The 12,115-nt window shown below is 42.6% G+C and overlaps 1 protein-coding gene across 2 annotated transcripts in view; it reads right to left on the reverse strand.

Annotated features, from left to right (window-relative positions):
* The window catches only part of si:dkey-22o22.2 (neural-cadherin), a 295,092-nt gene extending 283,263 nt beyond the window's left edge, over positions 1 to 11,829 (reverse strand). For both annotated transcript variants that reach the window (XM_068031572.1, XM_068031571.1), the window contains exon 1: positions 10,620 to 11,829. In XM_068031572.1, the coding sequence (XP_067887673.1) occupies positions 10,620 to 11,580 (961 nt within the window). In that variant the 5' untranslated portion in view covers positions 11,581 to 11,829. The remainder of the gene's footprint in view (positions 1 to 10,619) is intronic.
* Positions 11,830 to 12,115: the final 286 nt, after the last annotated feature.

The raw sequence follows: 12,115 nt of genomic DNA on the forward strand, positions 1-12,115 counted from the left end.
AACTAAATTAGAGTTTAAGTTTAATTGTTAATAAATTTCACTTTTCTTCTCTAAACCCAAGAAAGTCTGTTTGTGCTCATTTCTTTGCTTTATAATTGAAAAGCGGTGAACAAGGATTCACCAAGGGGGAGCTCAAAACACGGTGTGTTTAAAATTAAACCCTGTTACAGTAAGACCAGGTGAAGACTGAGAGGGACCCCTAGACACCTTTCTCACCTGGTTGTAACAGTGCTACATAGAGAACCGAGCCAGGACTCACTACATCTGCAAGCCAGCCCTTCTCATGATTCACAATATTCCTTGCAATTGGCATCTTATATACATCCACCTTGGGATATTTAGATAGTGCCCTGGGTGAAATAGAAAGCACAAGTAAGAAGGAGGTGGTGGTGACCGAGGAGCAGGAGGCACATGCTGCCTGGAGGATCAGCTTGCATCTTACTTATCTGTGAAATCTAGAGATATGGACCTTAAGGGCCTGTATTTAAAATAAAAATTCACTCTGAGTATCAAGTATTTTATCCGTAGGGACTACACCAGGCACTGTACTGCAGATACCAATTTCCGTAGTGTTCTCTTGCAGCACATATATGCAGCCTTTCATGATGGTTTTACATCACTGTAGTCCACCATGGAGCATGTGGTAATTCGACAGACATTTGCAGCAGAAACCCCCATCTCCTCCATACCAGAGGACCAAAGTCTAGCTGGTGCCTCTGTAATAGATGTTCAGACTGCTGCTACAGAGACCAGTGTTCAGAGTGGAATAGACTATGAAAAAGCAACGGTGAAGGAATGAGCTCTCTTCTTAAGTGTGTTTAGCGAACTTTGCAAATATGATGCAATTATTGGGCAAGTTCAGCACTCCCACATTCCTTGCAGGGAAGTTGCACTTGAAGGGAGCATATGCCCTTGGGACATGCCTCAAAGTAGACCACAGAATTGGTGAATTTACCCCACATTATTTCCTGAATGCGCTGGCAAACACTTTGTGGCAGAATGTTTACACTACTTTGTTCACTTTTATTGTACCAAATTTCAATTTGGACAAAGTTGATCATTACAATAGTGTCTAATGGACATATCAACCCAACCAATGAATGGTCAGATGTAACACTGCAGGCATATGTACCATATACACATCTGGAAGATTATTGCTAATTAACGACTTGCTACAGTATTGCCAGTCAATGTCCTTCATCACCAAAGAGCCAGTTTCAAAGTTAGCCCAGAAATAGAGTCTGACGGTTTCTGCTGATGACAATTGAGGGACAAAGGCCAAACTAAGCTCTTCCAGTCTAACAGCAATCAATAAGCATGGGTCTGCAAACACAAATCATCTAGATACAGCATTGCATTTTGAATAAAATTTCAATCTAAAGGATCTGGAATGGATACTGTAGAGCTCATTAACACTAGGTTGATGTAAAGTCACACTCTTGGAGGATTGTGTGATCAAAGAATTACAACAACTTATCTAATCTGTTAAAAGGCTTTCAAAACTGGACTAGATTAAAGCAGACAGAAAGAAGAAAACAATGTTTCAGTTTCCAACTTTAATTTAATTGAAGTTGGATTCATTCAAATGCTGTGACCTCAAGAATAAGGCCAGCAATGGAAGGATTGCAAGATTTCATTCACACTGAAGCTAGAATTGCTAATTAGCTTGCCCAGAGTCAGCATATCTGGTCTAATATTGCATTCTCCAGTAATGGATAAATTACAAGTTACGAACTTCAGTTGAAAGGTTAAGGAATGAAACAAGCTAACTCACAATTCAGTGAGCGCAACAAAAGGCTGTTGTTTACAAAAAGCACAACCTGCTTTGATACCAGATTTTTTTATTGGATTTGAGGAATGAAGATAAAAGACATGTCAAATAAATTACCTAATGTGATGAGACTCCAAGGTTTCACATAAATTAAATCAAAAAAACATGCTGGAAAAATCTAAGGATATCATTGGAAAATCATAAATAACTGATATTTTGTTAAATGCCTTAAAAATTATTTTTTAAAGCAAAGTCGAAGAAAGAAGCTTGGAAGAAGAGGCAGAAGAAAGGATCAGCCTTAAAAGTAGCCAACGGGAATCCTTTAAAAAAAAGAGACAAGACAGTACTAGTCAGTGCTTCCATCAGCTAATCTCTTCTTTAAAGGAGGATGGTTTTAATCAGATGCCTGCAGCTAGTTAGAGCCTGTCCTTTAAAAATATATATATTGAAATTATCATATTTTCAGGGATTTTAACCATGAATAAAATAAGTTGGATTTCAGCTATTTCAGATTGTTTTTGCATTGATTTGATAGTGTTGCCCTAATCCTGAAAACACACTTTGAATTATTTATTAGGAAAGAATGGATTGAGTGAATGGATGAGAACTGCTAGTTAAATCAGCAGAACTTACAATACTCAAAATTACTAGTTAACTCTTAAGCATATTCCACAGACACTGTCTTCAGAGATAAATATTTGGTAAATTACTTTTAGAGGGAGAGTGAAAAAAGTCACACATCTGTCATGGTCCTGTAGTTTTTTTTCGGGAATATGCGATTTGCCTTTAAGGTTTGCAGAGGATCAGTATTGCTTTAAGAAACGGCAAGCCTCAGGAATTATAGAAAGGTGCATTTTCGGTTGCCGTTAGAAACAGCCATTTGGAGACTGCGATTCAAAGGGTGCATTCTTGTTACCATAGATACAGCCACTGGGAGTGAGTAGCAAGCGATACATTTGTTACAATTCAATTTTGAACTGGCATTTAGTTGAAGACAGTTTGTTCTAACAGAACACACAGACACAGAGGATACAGACAGTAGTGGTGTTTTGCACCTGAAAAAAGAGCTCTCAACCATTTAAACTGAAGGAATAGGATTTTAGTCTGTTTAATTATTATCTTTCAAAATTCTAAAAAAAGTCAAGCCAAAACAGAGATCTCTGGTAATTTGAACTGAAAAAAGGGAAGTTAGACTGTGACAATCTTTATCCCTCAAAAACTCAAAAGGCAGATTGATTCTATCGAAAGTGTTCGCAAGTTGTTAATTGTTGAAATTCATCACCGAGGAAGGAAGCATCATCTACTGCTGAAGTTAGACTATGGACTGTTCAACGTGGAAGAGCCTTTTTCCCATCGGACAGCTGTGAGGACTTCAAGCAACATTCTGTGAGGACTTCAAGCAACATTGAACTGTAAATTTGAAAGGACTCTAATTTTTTCAATTTTAAATGTTGTTTATATCTTCATAGTGTTTAAGAATTTAGTTCTTCTAATTAAAGAGTTAATTTGTGATTTAAAGACACCTGGTTTGGTTAGCCTCATTCAGGGGGTTAATAGATGGTACAATTTGGCTGGGTCTTTCTCTAATTTGGAAAGTTTTAAATGATATGTTAGGCGATCTGTGGAGCGACGGGATTGAATTATCAGCGCGTTTCTCCCACCACAATCAGAATCATATATTTTGATTGGGGGCTTTGACAGGAGTGGTCAGTTGTAACACACCATTTTGTCACAAAGACACCATGCATAAATAATATGATGATACATTTTAATACAGTTTACATCATTAAAAGACAATGATTAAAGATTTGCCAGTTTCTTAACCTCCCCCTATTTTTTGGACCAATCTTCCTACTCTTCTTTCCTGAAGTTATTAACTACTTACTGGGCTATGGTTCATGGGCACCAAATAGCCCCGTCAAATTGGCCATTTTCCACTTTTTGCAAGTGAGACATAACAATGAGTGTCAACTGGCTTTTTCAACCAAAATTCTAACAATTAACATCAGTGTAACAACTAAACCTGATCCTAACCTAACCTGAGATCTTTACACCTGCACTTCCAACACAGGTCAATTGATAGTGCTGAGGGGCAAGGACCCTGCCTAATTTTCCCTTGCTAATTTAGGCATACTGAGGTCAATTGTGGCTATATTGCCAGCATGGCTGAGATCAGCTACTTCAGTATAGATTGGGATCTACCCAGGGGCCTTCCTGGTCTTTGTGGCTCACGATTTACTGGATTTTATTTTCCATAAGACAGCATGGTAATTTTCTGAGTATATGGCAACAATGCACATTGGGAAATTGTCAGCAGCGTGTCCATCATGTTGCTTCTAAGCAAAGTTCTTCTCCACCAGTCCTTACACGGCAAATCACTTGCAATATCTCTTTCAATGCTAATCCTATTGCGGGCTGGATTTCAATTAATTCCATTGGGAATTAAAAAACATTTTCAATATAATCATGTGTTTTAAAGATAACTGCAGACGGCAATATGTAACCAAGTTTGTTTTTTCTCTGCTTGTTCTCTACACGATGTCACTAAACAACATTGTAATTCACTCCTGGAACAGTATTTGCTAACTGGGGCATGTGAAAATGCTAATATTTAGTTGGTGATTACAAACCAACAGGATGATTTAATCTGAAGTGTGTCTGTTCACTTGCATTAAATTGGTGAATTCAGCCGAGTGTTTGGGAATCTGTGGTGGATAGCGAAGGAATAACACCGACCAGGCCAAACGGAAAGGACAAGTGTTCTCCTACCTAATATTAGCGTAAAAGATTTATTTAGAAACCAGTCTTGTGAAACATTAACAAAGGACAATCGGATAGGTATTTTCTTTAGGAAAAGTGTTGTGTTATTGGGTTTGTATTAGTAGCGTTGTATGACATTCTAGAAAAAGATTCTGGTAAAGGTTAATTAACAACTCTATTATTACAGTTACTATATATACTCTCCGCAAGCTATATTATACTAATCCTACACTAATCCCATATTCCTACCACATCCCCACCTGTCCCTCTGTTCCCCTACCTATACTAGGGGCAATTTAAAATGGCCAATTTACCTATCAACCTGCAAGTCTTTGGCATGTTGGAGGAAACCGGAGCACCCGGAGGAAACCCACGCAGACACAGGGAGAACTTGCAAACTCCACACAAGCAGTACCCAGAATTGAACCCGGGTCACTGGAGCTGTGAGGCTGCGGTGCTAACCACTGCGCTGCTGTGCCGCCCACAAATAAGATCATGGTTCAATAAGATCATGGCTGATCATCTACCTCATCTCCATCTTACCACAACATTCCCATATCCCTAGATTCCCCTCGTATCCAAAAATTTATCAATCTCTGAATTGAATGTACTCAATGACTGGGTAACCACAGCCCTCTGGGTAGAGAATTTCAAAGATTCACAGCCTTTTGAGTGAAGAAATTTCTCCTCATCTTAGTCCAAAATCACTGACCCCTTATTCTGACACTGTGACCCACTAGATTTATAATCCACAGCCAGGGAAACATCCTCTCAGCATCTACCCTGTCAAGCCCTTTAAGAATTTTATATGTTTCAATGAGATCACCTCTAATTCTTCTAAACTCCAGGGAATATAGGCTTACTCTACTCAATCTCTCCTCATAGGACAATCCCCCATCCCAGGAATTAGTCTAGTGAACCTTCATTGCACACCCTCTATGGCAAGTATATCCTTCCTAAGGAGACCAAAAGTGTACACCAATATTGCAGGTGTGGTCTCACCAAGGTCCTATACAACTGCAGTTAAGACTTCTTTACTCTTATACTCCAATCCTTTTGCAATAAATGCTAACATACCATTGGTTTACTAATTGCTTACTGTGATTTGTTTACAAGGACACCCAGGTCCCTTTGAATTCCAACATTGCCCAGTCTCTCAAAAACTCTGCTTTTTTATCTTTCCGATCAATTTGGTTAACTTCTCATTTCTCCACATTATATGCCATCTGCTACATTCTTTCCCACTCATTCAACCTGTTTATCCCTTTGCAGCTACATCCTCCTCACTGCTTACTTTCCCACTTAGATTTGTATCATCAGCAAACTTGGATGCATTTGATATAGATTGTAAAGCAACCATCAAGAAACATCTTGATTTTCAAATTCTCATCCTTGTTTTCAAATCACTTCATGGCCTCACCACTCCCTGTCTCTGTAATCTCCTCCAGGCCCACAACCCTCCGAAATATCTTTGCTCCTCTAATTCTAGCCTGTTGAGTATCCCTGATTTTTATCACTCCATCATTGGTGGCCGTGCCTGCAGTTGCCTAGGCTCTGAGCTCTGGAATACCCTCTCCATATCTCTCCGCCTCTCTACCTCGCTTGCCTCCTCTAAGACACTCTTTAAAATCTACCTCTTTGACCAATCTTTTGGTCATCTGACCTAATATCTCCTCATGTGGCTTTTTGTTTTGTAATGCTCTTTGGGGCATTTTATTATGTTATAGGTACTATATACAGCCTTGGTTCAAACATGGACAAAACAGCTGAACTCAAGAGGTGAGGTGAGAGTGACTGCCCTTGACATCAAGGCAGCATTTGACCGAGTATGGCATCAAGGAGCCCTAGCAAAACTGGAGTCAATGGGAATCAGGGGGAAAACTCTCTGCTGGTTGGAGTCATACCTAGTGCAAAGGAAGATGGCTTTGGTTGTTGGAGGCCAATCATCTGAGCTCCAGGACATCGCTGCAGGAGTTCCTCAGGATAATGCCCTAGGCGCAACCATCTTCAGCTGCTTCGTCAATGACCTTCCTTCAATCATAAGGTCAGAAGTGGGGATGTTCGCTGATGATTGCACAATGTTCAGCACCATTCGCGACTCCTCAAATACTGAAGCAGTCCGTGTAGAAATACAGCAAGATCTGGACAATATCCAGGCTTGGGCTGATAAGTGGCAAGTAACATTTGCGCCACACAAGTGCCAGGCAATGACCATCTCCAACAAGACAGAATCTAACCATCTCCCCTTGACATTAAATGGCATTACCATCGCTGAATCCCCCACTATCAACATCCTAGGGGCTACCATTGACCAGAAACTGAACTGGAGTAGCCATATAAATACAGTGGCTACAAGAGCAGGTCAGAGGCTAGGAATCCTGCGGCGAGTAACTCACCTCCTGACTCCCCAAAGCCTGTCCACTATCTACAAGGCACAAGTCAGGAGTGTGATGGAATACTCTCCACTTGCCTGGATGGGTGCAGCTCCAACAACACTCAAGAAGCTCGACACCATCCAGAACAAAGCAGCCCGCTTGATTGGCACACCATGCACAAACATTCACTCACACCACCACCGACGCACAGTGGCAGCAGTGTGTACCATCTACAAGAAGCACTTCAGCAACGCACTAAGGGTCCTTAGACAGCACCTTCCAAACCCGTGACCTCTACCACGTCGAAGGACGTGCAGCAGATGCATGGGAACATCACCACCTGCAAGTTCCCGTCCAAGTCACACACCATCCTGACTTGGAACTATATCCCCGTTCCTTCACTGTCGCTGGGTCAAAATCCTGGAACTCCCTTCCTAACAGCACTGTGGGTGTACCTACCTCACATGGACTGCAGTGGTTCAAGAAGGAAGCTCACCACCACATTCTCAAGGGCAATTAGAGATGGGCAATAAATGCTGGCATAGCCAGTGACGCCCACATCCCATGAATGAATAAAAAAAATATAAGTACAAGTTGTTGTTGTAAATAGCTGAGGCCCAAGCACTGATCCTCAAGGTACTCCACTAGTTACAGCCTTCCACCTCGAAAATGGCCCATTTATTCCTACTCTATTTTCTGCCTATTAACCAATCCTCAATCCTTTTGTTCCTTGGCAACCTTGTGTCTCAAGAGACAATGGTTTGCGCCTTCATAGTCAACTCTGTGTTAAACATCGCCTGGTGTGACTCAGCAGCCCCACTCTGGCATGGCAGTCTCTGGCGCATTTACTGCAGATGAAGACAGTGAGCTGAGAAGGTGCAGGATACACTGGCCTCTGTTTTCTCTGGGCCCTCTTCTTGGACAGCTGAGCTTTCTGTTTCTCATCACCTCTTCCAAAGACCCTCCAAACAGTCAGTCTCCAGAGGTCATGGCCATCAGCAACTGTCTCCCAATTGTCTGATGCCTGCCATCTTCGTATCTCACTTGCAGGTGTCATTGTAGCAGAGGTCTGAATGTCCAACAGATCGTGAGCCAGTGGCCAGTTTACCGTGCAGAAGGTCTTTGGCTATACGGCCGTCATCCATCCAATGAATGTGGCCGAGCCAGCGCAAATGTCGTCTCTCAGTTTCCACCACCTTCACTGAATCCTGAATCCATGGAATATATTAACCCCAATTCCATGAGCCTATTTTTGTGTAATAAAGCCCTAACTTTGTGGTCAGGGGATGGTTTAACATTCTAGAGAGACACCACAGAAAGGCTTAAAGGTTTCCAAATCAGACAGCTTGTCAGTGTAACAAAACCTAAGGACTTCAGTATTGGTCCCATCTACTGCTGTGTAGAGTATTAAAAAATCCTGGGTGCTTATAATAATCTCCATTAATATGTTCAATTAATCTGAATTCATTATTTCAATACACAAAGTTGTTATGTTATTACATGTTACTAGAACAGCTGGTACAAAGTACAATGTAGAACAGTATACAATGAAGCCACGAGAGTATAGAATATCATTAGCACCCTCACCTTTTTTCAAATCCAAAAATAGATTCCTGAAAATAGACATGGAAGTCACAACACTCTTTATACCCTCAGGAAGTTCAAAGCTCTTTAAGGCAAAAGAAGTATTTTTTTTAAAGTGTAGTCTCTGTGGTAATATAGGAAACACGACAGCTAATTTTCACGCAGGAAAGTCTCACAAACAGCAATGTGACAATCTGCTTTATAGTGATGTTGATTGAGGGATAAATATTGGCCAGGAAACCGAGGAGAACTCCCTGCTCATTTTGGAAACAGTCCCTTGGGATATTTTATGTTCACCTCAGAGGGCAGACAGGATCTTGATTTAATGCCTCATCTAAAATACAGCACCTCTAACAGTGCAGCACTCCCTCAGCAAAGATCTCGCAGCTAATGAAGTACTTTTTGAAGTACAATTCCTGTTATAATGTAGGAAACACAGCAGCCAGCTTACACACAACAAACTTCCAAAAGCAGCCAACGTGATAATGACCAGATAATCTGCTTTTGTGATTTTGATAGAGGGGTAAATATTGGCTAGGATGCCAGGGATAACTCCCCTGCTCTTCTTTAAAATAGTGCCATGAGTTCTTTTACATCCACCTGAGAGGACAGATGAGACTTGATTTAATGTCCCATCCAAAAGAAGGCACCTCTGATAATGCAGCATACCTTCAGTGCTGCACTGAAGTGTCAACCTCTTACTCAGAGGTAAGTGTGCTACCAACTGAGCCACTGCTGACACCTAAGAGCTCAGAGTCTGACTTATTCTCCTCCTACCCCATCCCACTACTCCTCTGAGCTCAGGAGTGCTGGGACCATTTGTAGCTCCTTCCACAGCTGCACAGACCAGGAAATGAAACTGTCTGGTCTGTATGATTCAGTACCACAATGGCCAAATGCCATTAACTTCCAATCTCTAGAGTAGACTCTAATCAAAGAATCACACTATAAACTTGAGTTGATGCAATGTGTTTTTTTTGTATCACACTGAGACAAAAAGAGCAGTGAAACTGCGGCTTAAGTTTAATGAACTAAGACTGATTGAGATTTTTAGCAGTAGTATCATACCACCTGGAGGAGGTAGTGTCACACTGCTCCTTCTTCATGCCAGTTGCAGTATAATTGCTACTTAGTGCATAGGTAAATGTTGATGCTTTTCTGATGATCATGGAGAGATACAGCACTGAAACAGGCCCTTCGGCCCACCGAGTCTGTGCCAACCATCAACCACCCATTTATACTAATCCTACATTAATCCCATATTCCCTCAATTCTCCTACCACCTACTTACACTAGGGGAAATTTACAATGGCCAATTTACCTATCAACCTGCAAGTCTTTGGCTGTGGGAGGAAACCAGAACACCCGGTGGAAACCCATGCAGTCGCAGGGAGAACTTGCAAACTCCGCACAGGCAGTACCCAGAACCAAACCCGGGTCGCTAGATGGTCTTTTGATACATTTTTAATTTATTGTTAGAAAAGAGCAAATGGGATAGTCAGTTTTTTTAACTTTAAAAATATCACTACAGTTGTAAACTGTTGAGCAGAGCTCTGTTTTGCTTGATTGGAATGTGTGCTAATTGTCAGTATAGCTTTCTGGTATTCTCCACCCTCTGGTACCCTATCACATTTCGAGATCCACTATTATCTAAATGTGTTACATTTTGGGTTCAGTCTTTTGCCTAGCTCCAGATGCAACTATTTTCTAAATGGAGATTTAAATTCGCTGGACTGCTCATGACTTCATTACTAAATCACAAAATATTTGAGGCTATTTAACTTTTTTTTTCCTGCTCAGAAATTAAGTTGTTTCAACCATCTATGTCCTACTTTGGGAATTTGCTCTCATTGAACCCCGTCTTAAAACCTACCTGTTTGAGCCAGCTTTTGGTCATTCCCTCCGAATATCTTAATTACCTCTGTGAAGTACCTTGGGACCACTGCTAAATAAATCCTTGTTGGACTGAAATGTTAAGCATCTGGCAACGGTGAGGGAGAAGTAGTGGCAACACTTTCGCACTGTGGTAAATTTCTTATGTCTCTGCAGTGTGACAAAAATCTACTTATTTTAACAGAATTGACCACTCAGATAGCGGGCAATAAATAAAGTAGGAGAATGTCACTTACCTTTCTGACTGTTGACTTTGACAGTCATCTGGATGGCCGATTTACCGCGAAGTCTCTTCGATAAGTAAACTTTGCCGGAGTCCCTCTCTATCTGGACTGGGGCATCCAGCGGGGCGATCACTTCAAACCACCGTCCTTCAAACTTCCAGTCGGGGATTGTGTAAATGACATTTCCAACCTTGTCCTCATCAGACACAGTCACTGAGTAAAACATTTCATCAGGCACTGATCGAGCTTCTCTCCTGCCTTCATGAACTCTTGGTTTTACATTCACCAGAACTATCAGAGGCTCACTCATCTGGGCGATCAAGCCTTTATCCTGGCCATAAACTGACAGGTAGAGGGGCTCCACTCCCATTAAAGAGTCGACAACCAGGATTTGACCAGTCCGTGGAACCACAAAAAGATGTGGGATCTTCGGGAAGGAGTGATAGGTGATTTCAGCATTCCTCCCTTCATCTTTATCCGTGGCGGTCACTCGGGTGATCTCTGATCCCACAGGAATCATTTCGTCCACGTCCAGCCTCCGGGCTTGCTCAGTACCGAACACTGGCTTGTTGTCGTTCACATCGCGGACCCTGATTTTAACCAAAGCTGAGGGGCAGTTTGACCTGTCCGGGCAGTTGATCGCCGAGCAGCAGCTCAGATTCAGGACGTAGCGAGATCTCACCTCCCGGTCCAAAGGTGCTGCCGTCCTGAGCACGACGTTGCCATCACGGTGGTGATGGTAGAGGCGGAAAAGTGAGTCTCCGTCCCCGCCGAGCTCAAACTGGAGCCTGGCCCCTGCGGGGTGCAACGGGCAGAGCCTGCGACCAGGGAGGCTGACGCCGTTCACCTTGGTGCCAGGTAAAGAGCTTTCAGAGACGTGGCCGTAAAAGACCCGTGTGGGGCCACAGGAGCCGGAGCCCCTTACAGCCACAGAGAGAAGCCACAGAAAGAGGAGATCAGGCAGGAGGTGCATGACTGTCAGCCCCGAGGTTGCGAACTTGGACTTTAATTCTTCTTAAGAATAACAAACTTGAGGCAGAACCATAAAACAACCTCCAAAAGTAAGGTCAACTGTGCTAAGATCAAGAAAAGCTCTTTCCCTTTTTCGTATCAAAGGCTTCAGAAGCTCCTGTTTGCGCCGCCCGATCCCAGGGCTGGGGCCGAAGCAAAAGCTTTGCTGAAAGCCCAAGACGAGAGCAACCCGCTCCAACTTTCATTCAATCAGTGCCAACCCCTCCCCGGCCACGCACATTCGCGCCTTCAACCAATCCGAGCGTGGCGCGGTGCTGGGATGGGCTCCGCCCACTCGGAAAGGCCTCCAATCAGAGAACAGCTACAGAAGGCGACATTCCAAGACCGCCCCCCACCCCAGCCCCATCCCCCCCTCCCCTTGGGTGAAAGTAACATGGTCCAGGGCGAGTGGTGGAGTGAGGGAGCCGCACGATTTCTGACATCCTCACTTGTTACAGCCACGTCAACATACAGACTATATATGATTTTTTGTGATC

Source organism: Heterodontus francisci, chromosome 5 (genome assembly GCF_036365525.1).
Source record: "Heterodontus francisci isolate sHetFra1 chromosome 5, sHetFra1.hap1, whole genome shotgun sequence".
Taxonomy (NCBI): Eukaryota; Metazoa; Chordata; class Chondrichthyes; order Heterodontiformes; family Heterodontidae; genus Heterodontus; species Heterodontus francisci.